This window comes from Ovis aries, chromosome 13, assembly GCF_016772045.2.
Source record: "Ovis aries strain OAR_USU_Benz2616 breed Rambouillet chromosome 13, ARS-UI_Ramb_v3.0, whole genome shotgun sequence".
Taxonomy (NCBI): Eukaryota; Metazoa; Chordata; class Mammalia; order Artiodactyla; family Bovidae; genus Ovis; species Ovis aries.
In genome coordinates this window covers 61,150,308-61,177,926 of record NC_056066.1, presented here as the reverse complement: position 1 = coordinate 61,177,926, position 27,619 = coordinate 61,150,308, and the positions used below count along the sequence as shown (strand labels likewise).

Below are 27,619 nucleotides of genomic sequence, written 5' to 3'. Positions count from 1 at the left end.
CTGGCACACAGCAAGCCTTTCATACAGCATTATCAACATCACAATATTGCTGTGACGAGTTAGGTCCTGCTTTCTCTGCAGGATTCCTGACACTGTACCCTGAGTTTACACTAGCTCTATTATTGTCCCCATTTTATAGATGAGGAAACTGAGGTCCTGAGAGTTATGTCCCTTGTCCAAGGTCACACAACTAGGAAGTAGTGGAACCAGGATTCAAATCTAACCATTAGACAACACTGCCTCTCACTGTAAGCCCTAAAGAGTTGCCCACATACAGGTTCAGGCACGGTTCGGGTACCAGCCTTCAGTTCTGTTGCCAGCTTCCTGGCCTTTCCCCCAACCTCACCTCTGAGTACCCAGTTCTCCCCGTAGGGAAGCTGCTCAGAGATCCCCTGGCATTGGAAACTTGGCTGCTTCCTCTGGTGCCAACTGCTCACAACAAACTTGACAGCTCCACCTGCTTTGCACTCATCACAGATGCTCATGATGCTCACGTTCATCTTCATGGAACACCTTGCCTTGCCCTTCAATCCCCATCCTAGCCCTAAACCTAGACAAGTCTTGCTTTTCATCCAAGGCTAAGCTATTAGACATGACTTCTTTCAGGCAGCCTCTGCTGACCACCCTGCTCTGAGGTGAGGGGCTTTCTCTAGCATCCCTCCAAGCACTGCACTTGTCACGGGGAGTTATAACTGCCTGGTTATGCATCCATCTGCCCCAGACTGAACTCCATAAGGATGACCGGTTGGCTTGCTGACTGCTACACCCTCAGTTCTCTGCACATGGTAGGTGCTAATCCATGTTGGCTGCAGGATTGCAAATTTGTTTAACTGAGTGGAACTCTGGTGACCCTGTAGAAGGTATGGAAGGGAGCCTGAAGACTTGACTTCAATTCCTGACTTTGTTTCTAATTTGCTGGGTGATTTTGAAGAAGACCTTCTCTGAATCCTAGCTGATCCCACCTAAAGTGGCTGTGACGATTAAATGGACGAGAGACTTTGCAACTATAAAGTGCAGTGCCCATTAGGGTGGCAAAGGACCTGTCCACCAGATCCCGGCCCTGGTTCCTTGCCCAGCAGCTTCACTCCTGGCAAACTCAACTCCCAAATTCTGAAGCACAGGACAGGTGTGCCCTCTGTTGAAACCAGAGATGGCTCCCCTAGGAGTCATATTCCCCCAGATCAGGGGAGAAAGTCCCACCAGATTCGATGGCCATATCACCTGAATCTAGAATCAGGGAGCCAGGGATCTGGAGGTCTATTCCCACATGTGAAGTGCTGGCATTTCCAGGATATTCTGTAGTCAACTATGTGTCACCAGCCCAAGGGAGGAAGCACAGTGCTCCCTGGAATTTGTGCTCAGCTAAAACCCAGAGTTTCCCCAAATGAGTATCCTGGTCTGAGCAATGGTGTGGCCCTCTCTGGGGCTCAGCATTGCCATCTGCCAACAAGAGGGATGGCGTTGATGACGCTGAAGGTCCTTTCAGAGCTAATGTTCTGGGACCCAAAGTGTTCCCCCAAGACATGGCCAGAAACACCCATATACGGCTCTCCTTCTGATCCCTTGGTCTTCCCAGGACCAATGGGTGGGGTAGACGTGCCTGCAGTGTGACACGCTATGGGATGGCAGTGAGGAGAGGGAAGAGGCTGTTCCCTCAGAATCTGACTCAAGAATTGCAAAGGCCCGGCAGTCTAACTCTCCCGTCCAGCACTGGAGTACCTCTGGCATTTCCCAGCCTATGCATTTACCCCTTTGCTCACATACTTCTCAGAACAGGGATACTCTACCTCCTGAGGCAGAGCTTTCAGTTCTGAGCAGCTCAAGAGCCAAACTGGGTTTCTTCTGATTGAGCAGAAATTTGCCTCCCTCTGATTACTATTCTTTGGACCCCTGCCTACCACCACCCGCCCCCTGCAAGGATCTCTGCAACTAGAATATTCACTTACATAGCAAGGGTATCTTGACCTCTTGCTGTGTGCTAGGCCCTGTGCCCTCAAGTATCTCATAGTCACGAGAGAGAGAGATAAGCTAAGAGCTGAAATAGAGGCTCTAAGATGCGGTGGAACTCAGAGAGGAGATGGATAACTTTAGCTGGGGAAGGGGGTCAGGAAAGATGTCTTGGAGGAAGAAACATTTGATCTGTTTTAAAGCAAGCATGGGAAGGTATACAGGAAGCACAGAAGAGCATTCCATGTGGAAGATCCAACTGAAGTGAAGGTATAGAGGGACAAGAGAACATGGCTTTTTAGGGGAATGGCCAGTGTTTTGCCAGGCCTGGAAGTAAGGGTTTTCCTGGGCCTTTGGAAGACTAGAATTATGAAGGGCATCGAATTTTTGGAATGAAGAGTTCATATTTCATTCTAAATCTGAATTTGGTCCCAGAATCAAGGGTGATATGATCAGCTTGGTGGCTTAGAAAGCTCACTCTGGAAGGTTGGCTTGGAGGAATGCCAAGTGAGGCTGGGGTTTGGTCCAGGCATGAGATGACAGGGCTGAGTTAAGGCAGGGCACAGACAAAGGGGCTGAGCACAGAGCTGGAGATGCCAGAAGTGGGGGCAACTAAGAGAGAGACCAAGATGACCCCCAGAGCTTCTGAGGCCTCCCCAATGCACACCAGGTGTCCCAGCCTCTGTCTCCCTGCTCCCCGTTCCCTCTCCCAGTCCTGTGGTTCTGGCTTTGGACAGGAAGGAGAGACCAGCTGGTCCAATGTGAAGGGGCCTGGGGAGTTGGGGGAGGGCAACACCCTGGAAGTTTCCCTCAGGCTGGAAGACCATCTGTTTCCTGGCCTAGGTCAGCATGAGGGAGGCCCCGGCCCGGCCAGCATCCATCACCAACTGACAGGCTGCCTGCCCAATTCCCCGCCCACTCCTGCCCCCTCCCATGCCAGCTCCCAACACCTATGCCCCAGCGAACAGCAGACAAAGGGCTCACCCAGCCCAGGGCCGCTGTGGGCTGGAGCAAGGAAGCAGGAGGGGAAGAGAAAGACTTCTGAGATCCAAGAACATTGGGTCAGCGGGGAGCATGGAAAGATCATGCAACAGCCGGGGGATAAAAGGGTCTCCGTTTAGCCTCATTCTGCCCCTTTTGGCAACAGGGCCAAAAACCGTGGCTGTCCCTTCCAGTCTGCACTAAACACATTGCCAAAGGCCTGCAAGGTTTTCATGGGCCTGGGAAAACGTCTGAAGCCAGGGGGAGAAATTGGCTCTAAAACACAGGGAAAAACTGTAGAATCAAAATTAATAAATGTTTAATTAAATGTCTGCAAAACAGAACATCATATCAGCCAGTCAACTGCAATTTGGCTTTCATCTGATTATATATAATTTACACTTGATGTTTGATATGGCTGCATTTTAATATGCTTGATAGATTGATGTAGGGACCATAAAGGTCTTAAAACAGCCCAGCCCAGGACATGTAACCTAATTTCCCTGGGCCTCACTTTTACCTTCTCTAGAAAGGGGCCAGCACTTGCCCTCCTGTCTACATCATAGCCACTGGGGCGAGGATCAGGAGGCAAGGTGGATATGCTGGGTTTGGGGGTTTGCCCTTGCCCTGAGTGCTGTGTGGCCTTGGATATTCTATCTCTCTAAGCCTCATTTCACCCCTTGTTGTGAACATTTGTAAACTGTAGGGGAATGTGCACATAGAGAGGGGGAGCATATACTAGGTGGAGGCCTCTGGATCCTCCTGATCACCAAGCAGCCTCTCTTTTCATTGAAATGTGGTTGACGTACTAGCAGCCTCCCTTAAAACCTCCTCCAGGAAGCCCACCCAATTCCATTCTATGTGGAAGAAGTTCACCACAAATGGGACTGATGCCATCCATGCAGGACATCCTGTCTCGGGGAAAGGAATCCAGCCTTGGGGCAGTGCCTCTGCTCTCCTTCAAAACATATCCTCAGTCTGTCCATTCGCTGCCACCACCTGGTCCAGGCCATCATTATCCTCTGCTTTCTCAGACCTATATTCACTCCTGCCCCCTACCCCCGCCTCCTGCCCCAACCCTGTTGCCGTAATCCATTATCCACATGGCAACCAGTGGAATATTTTAAAAACTAATCATGTCAGATCATGTTATTCCCCATCTCAAACTCTTCCAAAGGCCTCCCTCCCACTTGGAGTAAAATCCAAGCATCTCCCCTTGGCTTGCAGGCCCGAAACCATCTGGTCCTGCCTGTTTCTCTTACCCCATCTCAAACCACTGTTTCATTCATGCCTAGAGATTCCTGGAACCCAGCCCAATTTGTTCCTGACTTCCGACCTTTGCACTTGCTGCCTGCTCTGCCTGGAGCCCCCTTTCCCCAGATCCTCCTGTGACTCCCAGGTCTCTTCCTCAGCTCCCAGGTCACCTTCTCAGAGAGGCGCCCCCGGCCACCCATCCCATGTCAGCCCCTCCACTCTTGCTGAATCCCTCTCATCTCTCATGTCACTCTGTCGTTTTCTTCTTAACACACCTTATGAAACAATCTTATTTATTAATTTACTGTGGTTCACTGAGGGTTGGGACCTCATCCGTCTTGGTCCCCACTGTATCCTCAGCATCGGTACGTGTAGTAGGCACTCGATAAATATTTGTTGAATGAATACATGTGCATGAGTGTTTGCAAGCATCTCCCTCCTGACATTGGCAGCCCTGGGGCTTCTTTGCCTGAGTCTGCATAGAGCTGGAATATCTGTCTTTCCTCTTCCGGGAAGCCTTCCCTGATGTTCCTCGCTAACTCTGACATCCCTCCTTCCCCACAGCCTTAAACTGCCTGAGGCTGGTGTGCGCAGAACCTAACAGACAGTTTCTACCACCCCCATTTTACCGGTGAGGAAACAGGTGCTCAGAAGTCTTATTTTAGATCTAATTTGCTGACTCCCAGTCTTGGGCTCAGAGAAGAAGACTGTCTGGGAGGAAATTGGAACAGTAAGTGTTTATAGTTAAGACTGGGGTTGGGAGCAAAACAAGCAAGCCTGGAGAAAAGAGAAATCAGCAGTGGAAGTGTGACGTCCCTCCACTCAAGGATCCAAAAGACTGTCCCCCACCACAAGCAGGCAGCTGGGCAGGAGATGGACAGAGCTCATTCCCTTCTCCCCAGGCCCAGCATCCCGCAGCACTGAGGGCTCCTCTCTAAGAGGCAGAAGGGAGGAGGATGAGGGATCCCACATCCTGGAGTAGCCCGGAAGCTTCTGGGCCCGGTGTCAGGGTCACCCTGTCTGTCTCCTGCGCTCCTGGGTTACCCCGAGTCTCTGGCACTAGTCAGGGTTGCTGGCATTGGCCTCAGTCTCCGTGCAGATGGTCAGCCTGGACCCGTCTCTCTGTGGTCCTCAGTCCCACTTCTTTGTGGGTCATTGTCTCCATCTCTGGCTCAGATCAGCCTGTTGTGTCTGTCCTGTGAATGCAGGGTCAACCTGTTTATGTGTCTGTTCTTGCATTACTGTCAATCCATCTACTTGTCTGTCAGCCAGAGTCACCTGTCCTTGGACTGTAGGTCACGTAGTCTTTCAGATGCCATGTCCATCTACTAGCCAGCTTGACCCTGGGGTCCTCAGTCAGCCTGTCTGTCTCTCTGTCCCTTGGATGTCAGGATAGACTGTCTGTCCCCTGGATACCAGGTCTGCTCTTTGTCTGTCCTTCTGGCTGTTTTGGGGCTACTGCCTGTTGGTCCGTCTGTCTTTCGGTCTCTCCGTGGCTTGGTCCATCTGCTGGTCTGTTGCTCAGCTCGTGGCTCCCGTGACTGCCAGTTTTCCGGCCGCCCTCCCCTGCCTGCTCCCCCTCTCCCGACTCCAGGGCTCTCTCTGTCTGTCTGCGTCTCTCACATCCTCGGCGCCTCCATCTGTCGATCTCGGCGTTTCCGAGTGTGTGTTCTCGTCCCTCTCCACGCCCCCTCACAGCTCTGGGCCAAAAAACACAGCAGCTTCCAGCGGCTCCCCCGCTCCTGCTCCATCCAGGAACAGCCCTGCAGCACAGCCGGCTCTCTGGTCTTCAGTGTGGGTCCGGCTTGCAGGCTCTGGAGGGCGACCAGGCAAGGCTGATGGGAAGGAACAGGAGCATTGGACCAACTGAGCCCACTGCCGCTCTGGCAGTCTGTGGGGATAGTGTGCAGGCATTAATAACAATAATAGCTCACACTTATTGAGCACCAACTGTATGACAGGCTGTGCTTTTTATACAGTATCCATTCCTCACAGCAAATCTTTGGAGTGGACGCTATTACTATCCTTATTTGATAGTATCCCTATTACTATCCTTATGAAAAAGCTGAGACCCAGAAAGGGATGGCGACTTGTATAAAATCACACAGCAAGTTCGCGCCAGACCTAGGGCTCAGACTTGGCTCTCCATGGGCCCCTACTCCAGGGAAGATGCTTTGGTTGCCTGGAGGGTGTGCAGAGTGCTGTCCGGGAGGACCCATGTCGGACGGGGCTGGACCTAAAAGCTTTGTCTGGAATTAGGTGGGTTTAGAGAAACCTGAGGGGGAAGAAACAATTTTGGTTGGAGAGTCAGGAGACCCAGGCTCAAGGCTGGATCTTTCTGGGAAAGTCCAGCCCCTCTGTGGGCTTTCGTCTTCCTATAAAATAGGTCCCAGTAACCTGATTCTTGTTTGCCCCAGGGAGTTTTCATTAGGCCCATCTCCCCACCAATCTAGTTCTGACAACATTAAGACCCTACTGTTGTGTCCTGAACCCAGGCATTTCTCTCCATTTCTGTGTTATTTCTCTGGTCCAAGCCACCCAACGCCAAGCAGCGGTAGCCTCTGTCCACCTTGATCTCCTTCCCTCCATCCGTGCCCTCTTAGACCATATACTTCACAAAGCAGCCTGAGGGGTTCTGTAAAATCCTCCATCAGGTCATGTCCCTCCCTACTCCCCTTAGAATAAAATCCTCACCATAAACTTTGGGGCCCAGTGTGATCCAGCCCCTGCCCGCCTCTAGGACCTCATCTCCCTCTACCCTCCCCATCTCCCCCGTCACCAGCTACACTGGTCTTGCTTCTTCGTGAACACCCCAAGCTCTTTCCAGCCTCAGGGCCTCTGCTTAAAAAGGGCTTTAACAACACCTGGCAAATTCTCATTCTTTCCATCTCAGCTCAGTGTCACCTCCTCAGAGCCCTTCCCAGATCCTCCCTGCCCCGCCTTCCAAAGCACTTCTGCCCCTCTGGCCACTTTCTGATCAAGTTACCCTATTTTCTTAATAATATACATCACAACTGGAGATGATCTAATTTACTTGCTTACACATTTCTTGTCTGTCTCTCCATGAGTGTGGGGACCGTGCTCCTCTTCTCTGCTATGCCACTAGTGCCTGGCACATTGTTAATGTTCAGTATATATTTGTTGAATTCTTGAATGGGTGAATAAGGAGTATGAATGTATTTTATAAGCCCCCAATTGAAGGCTGTCAAGCACAGAGGGAAAGAGTCAATCTTGAGAGTCAGGGAGCCCTAGGTTCAGATCCTGATGCCGTCATTTCTTGTCTGTGTAGTTTTGGGCAAGTTGTGTCCCTCTCTGAAGCCCTCCACTCAATGCTCACCTTTTCTGGGTAGCTATGAAATCAGAAAGTGCTGAGACTTCCCTGGTGGCACAGAGGACATGGGTTCGATCCCTGGTCTGGGAAGATTCCATATGCCTTGGCGAAATTAAGCGCATGTGCCACAACTCTTAAAGCCTGCGTGCCTAAAGCCTATGCTCTGCAACAAGAGAAGTCGCCACAATGAGAAGCCCGCACATCACAACCAAGGAGTAGCCCCTGCTTGCCGCAACTAGAGAAAGCCTGCACAAAGCAATGAAGACTCAGGGCAACCAGAAATAAAATAAATAAATAAACATTAAAAAAAGGAAAGAAAATGGTGATTTGTATAAAATGCCCAGCCCAGTGCGGAGCACTCAACCAATAAGAAGTCTTAAGAAGCTGACACTCAGAGGCTCCAGCAAGAAGAGGAGGTCTTGTAGTTTCTGGTGGAGCTGAAACCTATTCCTTGCTGACTTTCCCTGGTGCTGACTGAATCTGTCCTCAGAACAGAGGGCCAGGGAATTTCCTTCAGGACAAGGTATTCTCTGGGGCATTTGCCCTCCTCCAGAAAATAACAACCACTCACCGAAGACCTTCTGTAGGTACTTTGCTAACATCCTCAGTGCAGCTTATGACATTTTGTGGGCATGATCCCCATTTTCCAGATGAGGAAACTGAGTCTCAGAAAATAGGAGGTTCACTGACATTTATTCACCCAGCACTTTTGAGTACCTACTGTATGCTAGGAGCTGTACTAAGCACTCTCAGAAGCGAGACAGACCTGATCCATTGGGTGCTGTCTAGTGGGGGACCTGGACGTTAATGAAATTGTCATGTAAACCTGAAACAACAGACATTCTGTGGCTTCTGCACATGCTCCAGCCAGCTTCTGTGCTCCAGCGCTGAGGAAGGCAGTGCTATTAGAGAAGGGCCCAGCTGGGGAAGAGTGAGGCAGTCAGGGAAGGCTTTCTGAAGGAGGTGGCTACTGAGCCATGATCTGAAGCAGGCACAGGAGTTAACCAGGTAAAGGGAAGAAAGGGGGTTTCTGGCAGAAGAACAACATGGGCAGAGGTCTTGAGTTGGGAGGGAGAAGTAAGTAGTCAGAACGGCTATAGCTCCCGAAAAGGAAATGAGGAAGCAAGGGATGAGGGGTCCATGGTGAAGCATTTAGTTTTTATCTGAAGCCAAAGAGAAGTTTTAAACAAGAGGATGAAGATCACGTGAGAAAGCATGTCTGCATTTTAGAGGGAGCACCTTGGCTGTAGGGAACAGATTGGAGGGAGGCAAAGGTGGAGGGTGGGAGGCCAGGTACCAGGTGAGAGATGAGGATGGCCCAGACAGAAGGGATGAACCTCAGAGATGTTTAGCAGGCACTTAGAGAAGTGATTTGCCCAGGGTCAATAGCCAGAAGCATCAGAATTGCACCTCAGGTTAGGGATGGACAACTCCCCTATTTCACTGCAGGACACGGATCAAGCTGAGGACCTAGATATGATCTGTATGTTCCCTGGGAAACATTGGGCCTCCAATTATATAGCTACCTCACCTGCACTGTGGCCAAGTACGCTCTTGGGGGCAATGGCCTTGCAGCTCCCGCCCCATCTGTCCACCCGTCAATGCTGTGTGCTCCTGCAAGGATGCAAAATGGGACCTTCCTGGAGTTGGCAGCCAAATGAGTCATAAATGTCAGTAAAGGATGCGATCTTACACGTTTGGCTCCCGTTTCGTATGGTGCTGGGAGCTAGGCTGTCTCCTTCCTCCTTAGCAGCCCCCTACAGAGACACAGCACTTTTTTTTTTTTTTTTTTTTTTGCTGGGATAAGGCCAAACATCTCCCTGCCACTAATTTTAGGCTCCCGGCTGAAAAGCTGAGACCCTCTCTCAACCCACCCACTGAAGTCAGCTCCCAACCAGTGCTTCTCTCGTTGCCTTGCAGAGAAGCAGGTAGCTCTTCTTTAGCAAAGTGTTTGGGACCAGGTTCCTGCCTCATGTCCTTCACTGTTTGAGCACAGCCAGATCTCCTTCCTTCTTGAGGCCTCACTTTCCCCATCTGTGAAATGGGTGCACAGCAGAGACTAAAACCCAGGACTCCATACTCTAACTCAAGGCTTGTTGTTCCCCCTTTTCCTGAAATCCTTGTGCAACATTGGGATGATGTGAGCCTGTGAGGGAGAGGGAGTTAGATCCTGGTCTCCAGGTGACATTTGAAGGTGCTTGAAGATCAAGGCAGGGAAAAAAGCACCATTTTGTTTGTCTGTTCTGAGGGATCCTAGATGGTAGAGGGGCCGAGCTGATATTATTAAGGACTCTGGGGAATAATAGAGCGGTGTCCTGTCTAAAGAGGCTGCTGTCCCTCAGCTCCAGTTGATTGCTGCCATGGGAAGGGAGAATGTGAGGCCAGTATGGCTGGAATTTCAGTTTTTCAAGAAAAGCTAGGAATTAGGATACTTATGCAAAAAAAAAAACCAAAAAACGAAACAAAACTCAATTTGGAAATGTTGGCAACTAATTTTAAAGCTACCATATGAATTTTAAAGAAATTATTATCTCTTTTTTAGGTATGGTGACAGTATTACATACTTTAGTTAAATTTTAAAAGTCTATTTTTTAGATGTACTGAAATATTTATGGATGCAATGATACCACACACACACACACACGAAATTTCCATCACTGTAGAAAGTTCTTTTAGATGGTGCTGGCCAGGAGTTGATCATTCTTGGAACAGGCTGGTGGTACATGGAGGAATCATTATCCTGTTCCCTCTGCTTTTATATACTTAAATTATCTCCATAATAAAGCTTCATTAAACAGGAAGGGAAAAAAATACCATGTGGGCCAAATGAACAGTCTTAGGCTGGACTTGCTGTTGGGCCACTGATTTGCAACCTGTGGTCTGGCAGATAAGTGTCACAAAGCCCTCAAGTCAGATCCACAGACTCAGAACTGTGAGGGGCTGTAGAGATGACTGGTTTATCCTCCAAACTGAAGACAGGAGGCCCTGCTTAGCTCCCCTGCCAAAGTCAGCCACTTTTGTCTGCATCCATGTCTGGTGACGTGGAGTTCACTCCCTTGGGGCAACCCGCTTTCTTAGGGGCAGTTTGATTGTCAAGGTGATCTTCCTTCTTGTGAAACAGCTTCTGCCTCCCTTTAACCTATTGTCACCTATCCTCTGAGTCGCAGATAAGTCTCCTTCCTTGAAAGAGAGGTCCGGTGGTGAGAGGTAGTGAGCCTCAGGTCCCTTGATGCCCTTCTCCCAACCCCTGTCTTGTTACTAAGAGTGTAGGATGGGCTGCTACTTAGGCCAATAATAATTGGTGGTAAATATTTTCTGAGAATATAGTATGTTAAGGCCCATGCATTTATATTATTTCAAGATATCTTTTTTTTTAAAATAAGTGAATGTGGTCATTTAAGGTAATGATGGTTCCTTAAAAAAAAAAAAAAAAAACAACTTTATTTATTTATTTATTTGGATGCACAGCATGTGGGATCTTAGTTCCCTGACCAGGCATCAAACCTGTGTCCTCTGCTTTGGAAGTGTGGAGTCTTAACCACTGGACCACCAGGGAACTCCCTCAAAACATCTTCACAAGAACCTTAAGGGGTGGGTTTTATCATCCCATTTCACAATGCAACTAGAGCTCCAGCTGGTGGGGAAACTTGCCCAAGGTCACCTAGTGAGGAAGCCATGGTGCCATGGGCTGTACCACTGCTCCAATCTCTTAGCTACTTTGTTTTCTTGTCTGAGTCCTGGGGAAACTCATCCAGGATTCCCAAGGCCCCAGCTGAACTTTACAGATGGGGTAGCTAAATCCCAGGCAGTGAAATGTCTTGCTCAAGATTCTGATTTTAGAAACAGACTCACAGAGTTAGAGAATGAACTTTTGGTTACCAGGGGGTAAAGATGAGGGGCGGGATAGATTGGGAGTGTGAAATTAACAGGTACACACTGCTATGTTTAAACGAGATCATCAACAAGGACCTACTGTATAAGTCAGGGATCTCTCCTCAATATTCTGTAATACCCTAAATGGGAAAAGAACTTGAAAAAGAATAGATACATATATATGTATAACTGAATCACTGTGCTATACTCCTGAAACTAACACAACATTGTTAATCAGCTATATTCCAATGGAAAATACATTTTTTAAAAAGTCACATTACTAATAGTAACTTTTAGTCAGAGAGGAAGAACCCAGAATATTAAGTGGGGGAAAAGTTCTGATTTTCAAGATTCTATTCAGTTCATGTGAAAATTTATTGAGCACTTACTGCATACAAGGAACTTTACTTCCTCTGTCTCTTAAGTCAGCCGCTCGTGCATCCTCCTGGGAACTCAGCCCCAGGGTTGCTCCTACTGTATCTTGTACTAATACATATGTATTGCCCTGAGCCTGCACTTCTTCAGACAGTTTGGAGGCTGCAGCTGCAGATGAAGGCCTAAGCAGACCCCAGCGTCATGTCTATACAGGGAAGTGCTCCCACATTGCCTTAGCGCTCCCCACTTCAGCCACAGATGCAAACCCTGCTTCAACAGACTTCATTTTCTGAGAATCTCCAGTGCAGGCTCAGTTGTTTCAGTTGTGTCTGACTCTCTGTGGCCCCATGGGCCATAGCTCCTGCCAGGCTCCTCTGTCCATGGGATTTTCCCAGTAAGAATACTGGAGTGGGATGCCATGCCCTCTTCCACGGGATCTTCCTGACCCAGGGATTGAACTCGCTTCTCTTGCATTGCAGGAGGATTCTGTACCACTGAGCCACCAGGGAAGCCACAAGAATCTCCTATGGACCTCATCAAAGCTGGCAGGGTACAAGGCCACCAACAGTAACAGAGGGTCTGCTTGGAGTCACTCACCATGGGGGACAGAGAGAAGAATGAACGAGGCTTCAACTCCCCAGGGGCTTGTAATCTGGTAAGAAAACCAACCAGGTGGGCAAGGATTACAACAAAATCTGATCAGGACAGTGGGGCTAAGAGGAATGAGTAATTGTGCCTGGGGGGAAAGTCTAAGAGGAAGAACCCAGAATGTGTTAACAGTAGGTATTTTATATTAAAATAAAATTTAAAAAATACTTTTCTGACTTTTTCTCTTTCCAAAGCAATAAATGATTATTTGTTTTCTACGAATACACTTAACTAGTCGGAGGCAGTATATTTTGGTAGTTACACATGTGGGCTTGGGAGCCCGACTGGGTGGCTTCCCATGCACTGGCTTTGCTCCTTATGTATTGAGAGGCTGTTACCTCTCTGTGTCTCAGCTTCCACATCTGTAGCAATAAGCCAATAGCTCTAGCTAACACTAATCGAGAACGTATAATGTTTTGAGTACTGTGCAAAGCAAATTCCATATATTAATTCAATAGCCCTCACAAGGGCCATTTGTGGAGGCATGTTATTATTCCACTTCACAGATAAGGAAACAGGCCCAGAGAGGTTAAGTGACTTGCTCAAGGTCACACAGCTCATAAGTGGCAGAGTCAGAGTTTGGGCTCAACAGTCCTTATTCTACATTATCACACTCCCAACCTGACAGGATTGAAGAGGAATGGTCTAATCTAAGTCTCTAAAATTATAGTTATAATTTTTAATAACATCTGATTTTTTGCAAACTTTTTTTTTACAAATATGTTTTTTAAATGTGTATGGGTAAAATGTATACATGTATTTCTTGGTTAATTAAAAACCAGAGTAAAATCTTCAAGTGATATAAGAAATACCTAGTTAATAAGGGAAAAGTCTCTCCTAACCCCACCTCTCAGCCCCCAGAGATCATGAGCAAGGACAGTCTTCTTTGGACCTCTCATGTGCTGCCTGAAGTTTCAACGAGTGCATACAGCTCCTTTTTAAACAGACAAAATAAGCAAGCAATTGCCATTTTAGATGAAAGAACAAACAACAGTCTGTCTGATTGAGGGGGTGGGAGTTGGGGTCTGAGGGGTAGAAAGTGGCACATGTTGGGTTTGTTCAGGGAAAGCTATTCCGAAGAGGTGGCTTTTTTTTTTTTTTCCAGTTGCACTTGCAGAATGCAGAATCTTCATTCCCCAAATAGGGATGGAAACTGTGCCCTCTTCAGTAGAAGTGTAGGGCCCTAACCACTGGACTGTCAGGGAATTTCCCAGAGGTAGCATTTGAGCTTAGCCTTGAAGGGAGTGCAGAGTTTCACTGGGTGGAAGATGCAGGGCGAGGGAGGTGTTGCTGAAGGAAGGAGAGCAGGCAGCTGCTCAAGGCACGAAGGAAAAGAGCGTGTGGCTTATCGGGGGGTGGGCATCGGGATGGGCAGAGCGCTGAGGAGATGAAAGGGCAGGAGGTAAGGGGCTTGACATCAGGCTACTAAGACTCGCTCCACGGACAGAGGGGAGCCAGGGCTGGCCCTCTGGCTACAGAATGGCAGGATCAGCTCTGAGCTTTAGAACTATCATTCTGGCTGCAGGTGGAGGCAGGATGGGGAGGGGTAGGTTGGGGAGAGGAGGGACTGGAGGCTGATAGGATTTCCCAAGGGAAGAATTCCGAGGCCCTTACAAAGGCTGAGTGGTGAATGGAGAGGCCAGAGTAATCCCAACCCATCTTCCTTCCTCTCCCTAGGGACCTTTGCCCCAGCTGCCGGGGTTCAAAGCCATTTCCTGGCAGCCCTCCCTCCTCCCCCAGGGCTTCTCCTGTGTGGTCTTTATAGATCAAACAGGGGACACTGGGCCCAACTGCCGCCGCTGTGTCTGTCAGGGGCTGCTCTAATGGCCTGTTGCTGCCAGCTGGGCAGAGAGGGGAGGACGGTGGGGTGGAGAGCATCCTGGAGAGGGGTCTCCCAGGAGGTGGGTGGTGAGGCTGGACTGCAACAACTCTGCAAGGTCAGAGCAGGGAGGGACCTTGAGGATAGTCACAGAGTTCAAGGGGTTGTAAAACATGTTTCAGCTGTAGGGCTGTCAAAACAAAATCTTAGAAATGCAGTCATCATATCAAGAAAAGAGAAACGAGATGCTCAGACTGAAATGATGGTAAGAGGTGAAACACAGTTTGAAAACCACTGTGGAATCCAACTCCTGACCTGTTTTATAAGTAATAATACAAATAGTAATGGTTACTGAGAATTGAGCATTTCCTGGGTTCCAGGTCCTGTGCTACACGTACATTCTTCAGTTCACTCTCCTCCAGATCACACGTGATAGATATTGTTAGGAAGACTGTCCAGTTTGCAGATGAGAAAGTTAAGGCACAAGTTATACCATTTGCTCCAAATCACAGAAAGTTGCAGACACAGGTAATAAGGCTGATTCCAGAGTATGAGTCCTTAAATGTTAACTGGCCCCAATGGGGTAACTGACCAAAGAAGAAAAGCTGTCCTGTCTGCTATGCTTGAAACAGGTCCCTCCCTGCTTTGCTACCACCCCGGTCCAGCTCCCATCTTCTCTCACCTGAATCATTAAGCAGCTTCTTTGTGGGTCTCTGGACTTACCTTGGCCTCCCTCCAGTCCATTTTGCATCCAGCCGCCAGAGTGATCGTTGTAAAACCTAAGTCCAGATCCTGTTCTTCCTCTGCTCAAATCCTCCTGGGCTCCCCACTTTGTGCAGAGTGAAAACCCCAAACCTCCCCTTGGCCCTGCGTTGTCCAACCCCAGCCAATCTGTCCACAATCATTTCTTACACTCTCCCCTCAGCTCTCTCCTCCACCCCAGAGACTTCTTCTTGCTCTGCTCCTTTCCTATGCCTGGAACACCGACCCCAAGATGTCCACACAACTCCCCCTCACTCTGTTCAGCCCTCTGCCCACGTGCCCACCCCTCACAGAGACTGCCCTGACCGCCTTATCTTGAAGGACTACACTCTCACCCATTTCACTTTTTCCCTAGGGCTTACCACTATCTTGACCCATTATATTTTATACTCTGTTATATTTTTATTAAATATTATGTTTATATTAGGTAATTGACTGGAAAACCTCAGTTTTCATTCCAATCCCAAAGAAAGGCAATGCCAAAGAATGCTCAAACTACTGCAGAATTGCACTCATCTCACATGCTAGTAAAGTAATGCTCAAAATTCTCCAAGCCAGGCTTCAGCAATACGTGAACTGCGAACTTCCAGATGTTCAAGCTGGTTTTAGAAAAGGCAGAGGAACCAGAGATCAAATTGCCAACATCCTCTGGATCATCGAAAAAGCAAGAGAGTTCCAGAAAAATATCTATTTCTGCTTTATTGACTATGCCAAAGCCTTTGACTGTGTGGATCACAATAAACTGTGGAAAATTCTGAAAGGGATGGGAATACCAGACCACCTGACCTGCCTCTTGAGAAACCTATATGCAGGTCAGAAAGCAACAGTTAGAACTGGACATGGAACAACAGACTGGTTCCAAATAGGAAAAAGAGTACATCAAGGCTTTATATTGTCACCCTGCTTATTCAACTTATATGCAGAGTACATCATGAGAAACGCTGGACTGGAAGAAACACAAGCTGGAATCAAGATTGCTGGGAGAAATATCAATAACCTCAGATATGCAGATGACACCACCTTTATGGCAGAAAGTGAAGAAGAATTAAATAGCCTCTTGATGAAAGTGAAAGAGGAGAGTGAAAAAGTTGGCTTAAAGCTCAACATTCAGAAAATGAAGATCATGGCATCTGGTCCCGTCACTTCACGGCAAATAGATGGGGAAACAGTGTCAGACTTTATTTTTCTGGGCTCCAAGATCACTGCAGGTGGTGATTGCAGCCATGAAATTAAAAGACACTTAGTCCTTGGAAGAAAAGTTATGACCAACCTAGATGGCATATTCAAAAGCAGAGATATTACTTTGCCAACAAAGGTCAGTCTAGTCAAGGCTATGGTTTTTTCAGTAGTCATGTATGGATGTGAGAGTTGGACTGTGAAGAAAGCTAAGTGCCAAAGAATTGATGCTTTTGAACTGTGGTGTTGGAGAAGACTTAAGAGTTCCTTGGACTGCAAGGAGATCCAACCAGTCCATTCTGAAGGAGATCAACCCTGGGATTTCTTTAGAAGGAATGATGCTAAAGCTGAAACTCCAGTACTTTGGCCACCTCATGTGAAGAGTTGACTCATTGGAAAAGACTCTGATGCTGGGAGGGATTGGGGGCAGGAGGAGAAGGGGACGACAGAGGATGAGATGGCTGGATGGCATCACTGACTTGATGGACGTGAGTCTGAGTGAACTCCGGGAGATGGTGATGGACAGGGAGGCCTGGCATGCTGCGATTCATGGGGCCACAAAGAGTCGGACACGACTGAGTGACTGAACTGAACTGAACTGAGTAAGTAATTTATATTATATTATGTTTGTTTATTGGTTTCTCCTACTAGAGTTTTGAGCTCCAAGAAGGCCAAGACTTTGTCTTGTTCATCACTCTATTTCCAGCACTTAGAGCAGTGCCTGGTAGATAGCTGGTACTCCATGTATTTGTGGAATGAATGATTACAGGTTAAATGCACAGCTGCCATGTCCCTGTGGCTTCAGGGGCCTTCTAGGCCCTCTTACCTTCCTGCCCACTCCCAGAGCACTTACTCACTGAACAAACCTCTTTCCACAGGGAATAAAGCTCAGGCTGATGGCATGAACCACTGCCAGCGGTTCTGAATACTTAATGATGGGCCGGTTCTTTGCTAAACCCTTGGTGTATTATCTTGTGAGACCTCAAAACAACCCAAGAGGTGACACAATTATGGTCTCGTTTATAAAGGATGAAACTCAGGCACAGAGAGATTGTGTCTTGTCAGGATCACATATATAATGTGGTACAGTCATGATTTGAATTGAGCACATTTGAATCCAAAGTTCATGCTCTTAACCATTATGTGAAGAATAGAGTTTCCCACAGGGGAAACGCAGAGCCTCGTTTTCACACCAGGGAGGTCACTAATTCATTTCCAAACTTTTCTTGAGTGCAGAGCTTGTGAGGAGGCAGAGGGAGAAATACTGGGGCCTAAACATAGAGGAGGTGTTAGAGGGAGGGCCTTCAATGTCCAGTTTGCCTCCTTCCTTCTTCTCCCTCCTGTTTGGGGTCCCCAGATCCTGACAGCCTGAGAGGAATCCCATGCCAGATCATCTCCCACTAATTGGCTTAACAAACCATGCTTATCTGGGCAAAGCTGGGGCCCAGTGAGTTTAAGATTAGGGAAAGCAGGATTCATGGCTTACTGCTCTGCTGCCCACGGGGTCAGAGTGGACAGGGTTAGGACTTTAATTGGCTTAACAGTGCTGAGTGGCTTAACAGCTCAGATGGTTGTGCGGGGTGGGGAGGAATGCTGGGCAGAGAGGGATGAATACACAGGTTGGTGTCCAACCCACAGCCAGCTTCGTGTCCAACCAGAGGATCTGTGTGTTCTCTCAGGGATCAATCTGTTTCTGTGCTGGGCCATTGCTCTGGAATCTTCTAATGCAGCCAGTGTGATGGTACCGGGGATAGAGCTTGGGCTTGGGAACTGGACAAAGGTAGGTGGACATCTCACCTCTCCCCTACTACTTCGATGGGTAACCTTGGGCAAATTACTTGACTTCTCCAAGTCTCACTTTCTTGTCTTATAAATGGGTAAATCAACTGCCACCAGAGGGAAGGTCTCAGGGCAAAAAAAGGATCACATTCCTTGAGCACCTCACATGGGGCCTGCTGAGGCATGGAGGGTAAACTGTGTCTGTGAATTCCTTCCTTTCCGCTCCCACCTCAGAGCCCCATTTTGCATTTAAAATAATAATACCCATTGTTTGAGAACAGAAAAACAAAGGACTTCAATCAACTGCGAGGAGCTGGCCAGAAGTTACAAGCAGGATGGGGCCCACATTTATTTCATGTAGTTGATATTATTTTTTAAAACCTTAATTAGTAGTTAAATACTGGCAGAATTCAGCTCCCCCCCAAAAAAAACACCCCGATTTCTGATTCCTCAAGAGAAATCAAGACAACACCTGGTCCATGATTTCACATGGGACCATCAGCTGGAGCTGGGCAGTAGCTTCATCTTTTCTAGGCTTGCCTCATACAGTCCCCTTGACTGAAACCCATGTACTGACACAGGTCTATGTTATCTAGCTCCTTAAAGTATTCAAATTTTGATTGAGCATTGTGTCATACAAGCATGAGGAGTTGAAAATTATCTTTAGGTTTCAAAGTAATTTATTTGGATTAATTTATTCAAAATTTCAGGAAGTAAATGACTGACCAATCCCCCAGCTTTGATTCTGCAGGTCACACACACGTCTCCTTCCTCATTACCCCAGGTTCCACCCGTGAGACCATCTGCACCAAGTCCCGCTGAACAGTGAAGCTGTTCTTTGCGGGAACCTTTCACATGGTAAGCAAACACATTGTGCCCACATTGCTTAGTTTCTAGGAATACCAACCCTGGTGGCTTCTCGTCTGGATTTGCCTCCATTTAGCCATATCCTCAGTCATTTTAGAATCCAAAGCTTTGGGGACAGGGGCCCAGAGGCTTCAGCCCTGATAACTAGACCCAGAGTCAGAATTCCAGAAAAGGGAAGGCTCTTAAGGTCATCAAATCTATTATTCTCATTTTACATACTGGGAAACTGAGGCCCAGAGGTGGGAAGAGCCCTCACCCAAGGTCACCTAGCAAGCTAGTTACAAACCCGCATAAAGTCTCCTGATCCCCACACTACCCCCAATCCAGCACTTTACTGACAATATGCACTGTCTCCCCATCCTTATCCACATAGTTCAACTCCCTCCCCCTCCTTTCCCATTCTTATCTCAGTCTAGCAGAAGCCCTGACTTTCTATCATCCTGGAATCTTGGGATCTCAGACTCATAATTCTTTGAGCTTGGGGGACACTTTAGTGGCAGAATTGCAGGGTAAATAAATTGAACTTGGGTTTTGAAGGCAGAGAGTCTTGAGTCCCAACGCTTTTACTCTCTAGTTGTGTGACCTTGGGCAAGGATGTCCCCTTTCTGAGCCTCCATTCCCTCATCTGTTAAGTAGGAATGATAATACAACCATGTTACAGGATTCCTAGGAGGGATACAGGAGATGAAGCAGGTAAAAAGGCAACCAATAAGCTGGTGCAAAGTGAGTGCTTAATAAAACAATTGTTACCGAGCTGTAAATTAGGGGCCTCATGTCCAGATGTGATCAAAGAGAATGGAACTGGACAAACTGAAGCACAAATATCCTGTCTAAATTGTTCCAGGCCTGGAACTGCTCGATGCTTTTTTTTTCCACGGGAGAGTGAGGACTCTAAATTTTTGAAATACTATACAAGCTAGAAAAAACACTACTGTAGCCCAGGTTCAATGCAAGAGCTATTAGTTTGTCATCCCTGCAAAATCACCTCATCCCAACCCCCTCACTTTACAAATAGGGTTGAGTAGAAATTGCTAGCCCTTTTATCTAAGAAACCATGGAGTTCAATGGACTCTCAGCCATCTGCGGCCACTCTCCTGAGACCCCACCCCCACCCCGTTGTCATTTTTTGCTCTGTTTGAGGGAAATTCAGTTTTATGTTCAAGAAAAAAAAGTATTCATTCCTTGTAAGTAGATTCTGAGCATAGGCAGAAGGAGGTTTTGAGGTAGCCAGTGAGTCAAGGGGCAGTTGGCCCACTTTAGGCTGAAGGGAAAGGGGGATGAAGCTTTGGCTACCAAGAATAGGAAGTTACCATTTCAGAATCTAAAAATATCTTTCACCATCTGTCCACTCGGGCACAGAATGATAAATGCAGATTAGTTCCTGGATGTAGACATGAATATTTTTATGTGTCAAGCTAATAATAATAACACCACCTTGTGTGGATAGTGTTCCACCCACCTCTTCCCCCAGGGCAAACTAAATGGAATACACAGAACACCTAGGCAAAGCATAGATGGGGAAACCAAGGCAGAGAGAGATTTGGCAACATAATAAGGGTGACACAGCAAGTGAGCAGCTGGGACAAACCCTGGGAGTCCTGTTTCCAACCCTCAGCCCAGAACTGAATCTACTGAGTTAAGCAGAATATGTTAACAAGTAGCAGAATAAACTTAACAACAGCAATAATCACCCTTTACTCCCAGTAGCATTGACTTTTTCCATGTTTTCCCCACATCTGTGATAATCATGATAATCTATTGTATTCCTAAAACATGTTACAGTCTGCAGGGCTTTTACAAAGACCTTTCCTCACCTGACCAACCCAAAGAGGTAACAAAGTGTGATGGTAAGTCAATGAGATGAGAAAAAGAGGGAATCTCCCTCATTTCACAGGTAAGGAAACAGGCTTGGAGGGAGGATGGGTTTGCCTAGGTTCAAATAGTAGGCAAGTTCATTCTGTCAGTACACAGTAGAGCCCAACTTACTAGAGAAATACAGACTCAAGGGAAACCCTAGGTTCAGAATTCCCCCTGTCTCCAATTAATTCAGCTCAGCTCAGCAGGCACCCTCAGTCCTGGCAAAGGAAGAAGCCTAGAATTAGGCTGCTGTACAAAGCCTCAGTTTTGTCTTACTGTCCTGAGATGAAAGAACAGCTAGTGGCTATCTAACCTCAGATTTAAGATCCCATATCCCCATGGCCCTGTTTCTTTTGAGGGTAAGGGTAGAGACACTGAAGAAATCTTAGGAAACAGAAAGAGCTAGACACATTCTCAGCTGGGTCCAGCACACCCTTTCCCCAAAGTCCAAAAAGTTTGGGGAGGATATTCATTTAGTTGCCTCAAATTCTGTTTCTCATGGGAGGTTGGGAATGGACTGCAATTCCAAACTGAGAATCTTTGAGAGCAGGGAAGGACTTCTGAGATCTTTCCTAAGCCCAGGCTCAGACTCAGCACTCAGGTACACTGGAGAAGGACAGGGCTGGATGGAACCCTGGGGCCCTGTTCCAAGCTTCATATTCATCTCCGTTGGCCCTGGGCCCTCCTCATTCACACACCCCTGATGATCTCTTTCTCTTTCTTCTTGCCCCATTCCCTATCTTTAGTAGCCAGATCAGAGAGGATGGAACTGAAGCTGGTCAGAGTTAGAGGGCAGAGGTCAGTGAAGAGCCGGCAGAGAAGGAATCAGAACTGTAATAGGGTGGGGCGGGGCGGAGGTCAAGACATAAGGGGGCGTGGAGGGTCATACAAGGACTGGGGCGGCGGTCAGCCCCTTACCACCCCCACTCCTCCAACTCGGTTCTCTCCACCTGAGCTTCTCCTACCTCCAGACCTGGCCGAGCTGCAGGAGGTGGACGAGGGTCTGCAGCAGCCAGACGCAGAGGCGGCAGCAACGGCGGCGGTAGGTGCTGGCCGAGGAGGGCGCGGGTCGGGAGCCCAGCTCAGGGCTGCCTTCTTTGGTCCGGAAGGCGACGGCGCTGTCCTTGGTGCTGATGACCGGCCCGCCGGCACCGCTGTCCTTGGTGCTGACGGCGGGTCCCGGGGCCCCCGCGGGATCCGTATAGTCGTAGACGAACCAGCGAAAGCTGAGCAGTTGCACGACAAGCGAGGGCAGGAGCACAAACAGCAACGTGAGGCCGAAGTAGGTGTGCTGACCCTCCAGGTAATAGGAGGCCGCCAGCCACAGGTCCGTGGCGCCGTCGGAGAAGAACACGAGCAGCGCGCACAGCACCCAGCAGCAGTCCCGCAGCTCGTAGCGCGGCCCCGGGCCCCCCGCCCCCGTCACCCCGGGCCCCTCGGCTACCTCTGCCGCCTCCCCGCGCCCTCCTGCACTGCCCCGGGCTCCTCCGGCCGCCTCCTCCGGCCCCGGGCCGGCCGCGGCCACCGCTCCATCCGACTTCGCGGCCATGTTGGCGGAGCAGGAGGCGGGGAGCGACTTCCGGGCGGCGGAGGGGGTGGGGTGCGGATTGGGGAGGACCCTGTGCAGGCGGCTCCCGCCTCCTCTTCTTCTTCCTCTTCTTCTTCCTCCTCCCTAATACTTCAATTATTCATTCCCCTCGGCGCCGCCCCTGCTTTCCCCAACCCCGCCTGGGCTGTAGCTGGATGGGGGCAAACCTCCGGGGAATGAAGAGGGGGAAGGGTGGGGAGAGCATCCCAGGTCACCCTCTCCTTCCTTCCTCAGAGGCGTGAGGCTCCAGCCACATGCTTTCTGCCTCTCAGCCCCCCTCCCCACTCCACTTCCTTCTTTCCTCTTTTCTTCACCGATCCTTTCTCCATCCTTTCCTCTTCATCTCCTCTGTTTACCTTTGGTGGTCAGGGTCTGAAGAGGGTAGGGGACCAGGGACTTTGAAAACAAGGGGCTTTTTAGGCGGGGACCCTGATAACCCACTAGTAATCACTCCGTGCTCACACACCACTTCCTAGTTTCCAAAGTGTTCACATATTGTTCCATCCCTTTCTTTGATCCTGAGAGGTCTCTTTTCTTATTGTCTTTTTCTTATGGCTTTGAAGCTGAGTAAACTGCAGCTCTGAGAGTTGCTGTCTCTTCCCACTCTCCCCTGTCCCTCCCTCAGGGACTGCCTTCATCTGGCCACAGCCTTAGCTGAATAGAGGCTGGGAAGGGGGCAAAATCAGAGGGAAATGGATGGGAGGAAACGCCAGGTGGAGGAAAGAGCAAATGCAAAGGCCTAGAGGCATGAGACTGGAGGGCATGTTTTCAAGGAAGTCTGGATCACAGATCCAAGGAGGTGGAAAGCTAAGAAAGATGGGACTAGAGAGTTCCAAGGGATGCAATCCTAAAAGGCCAGAAGCAATGGGCAACCATTGCAGAATTTGAGCAGGGAAGTAATATGATCAAATCAGTATTTGGAAAAAAACATTTTGCACCCAGAGGAGAGAATTGCTTAGAGGGAAGCAGCCTGGGGATGGAGAGACCAGAGACAGAGAGAGAGAGGTAACAGTAATCCAGGAGAGAAGTAGGGTCCCTCATATGTCCTGGGTATCCCTAGCTCACCACCCCATCTCACCCTGCTTTGCTCAGATTGGATGTACCAAGGTATCTATGATACAAAGACTCATGTAGCAGTTTCTCTTTGCTCAGGACCATTCCAAACACTGTACATTTACTAATTCTTTAACCTTACAATTTGTGAGGCAGTGTTTGTTTTCCTCCCATTTTACAGGTGAAGAAACTGACTCACAGAGAAGGTTGTTTGTGTGTGTGGAATCACACAAAGTGCTTACAGTTACACCAAGTCAAATTCAAAGCCATCATCCAGTGCCAGAATAAGAACCTTTCTACCTTCCAAGGGGAGGATAAGAATTAGGTGAGAAGGGGAGAAGAGAGGAGGCGAGGAAAGGAGGTTTGAGGATCACCCTGCTTCAGAGTGGCAAGAAAGGGAAGATGAAGGGAAGACAGCTGCCTTGGGCTGGGAAGCCCCAGCCATCTGCAGCCCTTCAGCCCAGCATCCCTTTCACGTCCAGGGACTGTTTAGGTCCCAGCGATGTTCAGGAGGTTGGAGTGGCAGCTGTTGTCCAAGGCTGAATGTGTAGGAGGAAGAGTTAGGGATTAAGGGAGTTTTCCAAGCTGGATACAAAGCTGACAATCTCCCCATGGGCCTGTGTAGACTGGTGGGAGTTTTGATAGGTTGGGCTGGAGGGGAGTCAGAATCCCAATGTGATTAAACAAGAGCAGTGTCTCTTCCTTCCTTTCTCCTCTACGACCCTAGGTAGGGAGATTCATGGGGCGCACAGAACCAAGAGCAGAGGGAAGATCTGACCCCAGACCCACCTGTGGCCCTGGGCCAGTTCTACATGTGTCTGATAGGGCCTGACAGAGTCAGGTTCTTGGCCCCACCCAATGAAGACAGCCCCTCTACCTCCCATGCTTCTCCACATCCCAGGATCAGCCTGTTAAAACAGGCAGTAGAAGACACACTTTTGCATCTGAGACTCTAGAGTCAGGAAACCTTGGCTCCAAACCTTCTCACTCCTTCCTGGTTCTGTGACCTTGGGAAAGTCACTCAATTTCTCTTAGCTTCAGAAAAGAAAGTAACATGATAGGCATGGGGGATAACCAATGCCTTCCTCCTAGGGCTGTGGTGAAGATAATTAATGCTAATCATTAGTTGGGGTGTTGCCTCCCTCTGGAAGCCCTCCTGGATCTCCCACCCACCCCGGTCCCTATCCCTCAGAGAAATATCCCTGACCCTCCCTTGTTATGAGCTTCCACGACACTTTAGTCTTTTCCTTCTTAACATCAGTACACTGGAAATTTATCTTTTTATGTCTGCCTGTTTGGAATTGCCTGGGAGTCCCACCAGAGTTGGAATAATTCATCTATTTTCTTCACTAACAAATCACTGTTCCTGGCATTCAACAGATATTCTGTAAAAATCACTGAATGAAAGAATGAACGATCAGCCCTATGAAATAGGTTCTGCTAGTCTCTCTATTTTATAAACAAAGTAACTGATTCAGAAAAGGGCAGTGGCCTGTGTGACTATAAACCCTTCTGCATGTCAGAAGCTGGGTTAAGAAATCTACCGAAATTACCACATGTTATCTTCAGACCATCCATTTTGGAGGGGGTGAGGAAACTGGGAGTCAGGGAGGTCCTGTCATTTACCCAAGACCATTAATTAGGAAGTAGCAGAGTTGGATTCAAGAACTCTAGTTCAGGTACCTGGAGTGGCATAGGGAAAGGAACAGGTGGGGAGCCTAGAGTGTGGGTCAGATGGGAGAGACTCACCTGTCCGTGGCGCTATAGAGAGGACTCTGCCCTGAATGAGTTTGGACCTGTGTGGTCTGAGTGGCCTGAGATCAGAGATCAGGAATTCAACTGAGACCAATAAGGAACTACAGGGGTGGTGTTCCACTGGGGACTGAGGCAGAACAGCTTAGGCAAAGGCTCTGCAATGGGACTGAGCCAGGCTCATTCATGGGCTACAATGAGGCTGGGCCTGGCTGATGTGGAGGCAGAAGGTAGACCAGAGCTGCTCAGAAGTGGGTAGGTCCTTTGACTTCTCATCCAGTTTCCTAAGTTCTTTCATTTTACAGGGACACTGTAAACACAGAGAGAAGTACATATAACAAGTGGCAGAAGCAAATTTGAGAACTTTTCCTTTGTGCCCAAGGACATAGACTCTGGGTTTTGTTGGGAATCACTCTTGGGAACAGCTTTTATCACATTTCCTCAATTAGCCAAGAGCTCAGTTCGTGCCAACCACACCCTCTGCTTGGACCAGTTTCTAATACCATCCCTTAGTTCCTGTGCAAATTATGCATGATATAATTGACACAGCATTGTTTATAACAAGAAAAATTGGGAATGACCCACTTGCCTATCAGTAGGTGACTGACTAAATAAATTGTGGACTTCCTGACAACGGAATGGCATATGGCAGCAAAGGGGCTTTTTTAAGCACGCTGTCTCCTAATATAGAGAGGTGTTCACAAGGAAAAGCAATGGACAGAACAGGTGAAAAGTGGGACTAATAATTTATATTTGTAATTGTTTGCATATGCATAAGGAAACTTTGGAAGTCTACGTAAGGAAATGAGATCACTGGGGAGGGAAACAAGGATGGGAGGGAGACTTTATTATATAACTATTTATAATTTCTTGAATCGTGTGAGTGTATTTACCTATTAATACAATGAAATAATAATGGGGACAGCTGCTAGTCGGCTACTGCTGAGTGCTGTCATATGGGAACAGGGGCCCAGTATGGCCACAGTTTCCAATTACTCAAGAGAAGCCAGAAATCCAGATTTTATTGTGAAATCTCTTGATTTTTAAACCTTGGCTCCATTTTTTTCTCAAACACTTTTCAGGCCAAATAAATAGGTCAGTGGGTCAGACACTGCCTGAAAGCCACCAGTTTTCAGCCTCAGCTCTAATGGCTTCCGGCTCCCAGAGCTGGGAGTTCTCAGCACCCGAGGTCCCTGCCCCCACATGGGTAACTAAAGACAGAAACAGGAAAGCGTCTTGTCCTTCCCCTTTTCTGGCACCCTCCAACCTTTGTCCCTTGGGGCTGTGACATTTGGGGCTTTTAACTCAAGATCTGGAAGGCAGAGAGGGGTTATGAATGCTCAGATAAATCCCTCCCCTGGGGCCCTGCAGGCCTCGAGGCCCAGCTGCCTCCTGCTGCCCACCCATCTGTCCCTGGGAGGTGGGGATAAGAGTGGGACTGGCAGTGATGGGGGCAGGCAGGAGTCTTTGCTCTGAGCCTCAGATCACCGGGCTCTGTCTAGACTCAGCATCCAAGAGATTGCAAGAAAAGAAAAACAGGGGCTTCCCTGCACCTAGTCAGTGTATGCTGAGGTAATTCGACCAAATTACAAAATGTCAGCACTGGAAAGGCTCTAAGGAGACCATCTCATCCAACCCGCTCGTGCAGCTGCAAAGACTGCCTTCTGCTCCCCAACACCCCAGCCCAGACTTCTTAGCCTTGTCACCTCTCTCCTGGACACCTGGACCACACCAGCCTTCGCTGGGTACCCCACAGCCCTTCTTCCTCCACCTATTGATCAATTTTAACCATTAGCCAGAGGGGCCTTTTTGTTTTATTTTTTAACAGATGTATACATGTCATTGGAGAAGGAAATGGAAACCCACTCCAGTGTTCTTGCCTGGAGAATCCCAGGGACAGGGGAGCCTGGTGGGCTGCCGTCTATGGGGTCGCACAGAGTCGGACACGACTGAAGCGACTTAGCAGCAGCAGCATACATGTGTGTGTGTATATATATATTTATTTATTTGACTGTGCCGGGTCTTAGTTGTGACAAGCAGGATCTAGTTCCCTGACCAGGGATCAAACTCTAGTCCCTTGCATCGAGAGGGTGGAATCCTAACAACCTGACCATCAGGAAAGTCTCTGGTGGGGGGTGGGGGGAAGGGGGCTTTAGAAAAGGGAAATTTCATCAGACCCCATTCTGCTTAGAACTTTCTGACTACTTCCTACCTCGCTTTGAGTCTGAGTCCTCAGCTCTGCCTACAGCCCTTCTTAGGCTCGCCTCCCCGACCTCATCTCTTTCCGAGTTTCCCTCTCACATTCAGTTCCAGCCACACTCTTTGCTATTCCTTTAACATCCACCCTCTCATTCCCACCCAGCTTTTGTTCCTGCTGTACCCCTAGGTGTTCACAAGTCTCTATGTCTCTCTTTCCTAAAATGCTGCCTCTTCAGAGGGGTTTTCCTCATCATTTCCCCCAACACTCTGTCCCCTCACCTGCCTTATTTTTCATTCACAGCATTTATCACTACACAACATGTATTTGCTTCTTGTCTAGAGTATAAGACCTGTGGAG

General features: G+C 48.4%; 1 protein-coding gene across 1 annotated transcript in view; it reads right to left on the bottom strand.

Annotated features, from left to right (window-relative positions):
* Positions 1–22,221, bottom strand: part of XKR7 (XK related 7) — a 31,190-nt gene extending 8,969 nt beyond the window's left edge. Inside the window, exon 1 of the mRNA XM_027976445.3 lies at positions 21,635–22,221. Coding sequence (XP_027832246.1) covers positions 21,635–22,218 — 584 coding nt within the window. The 5' untranslated portion in view covers positions 22,219–22,221. The remainder of the gene's footprint in view (positions 1–21,634) is intronic.
* Between the last annotated feature and the right edge of the window lie 5,398 nt (positions 22,222–27,619).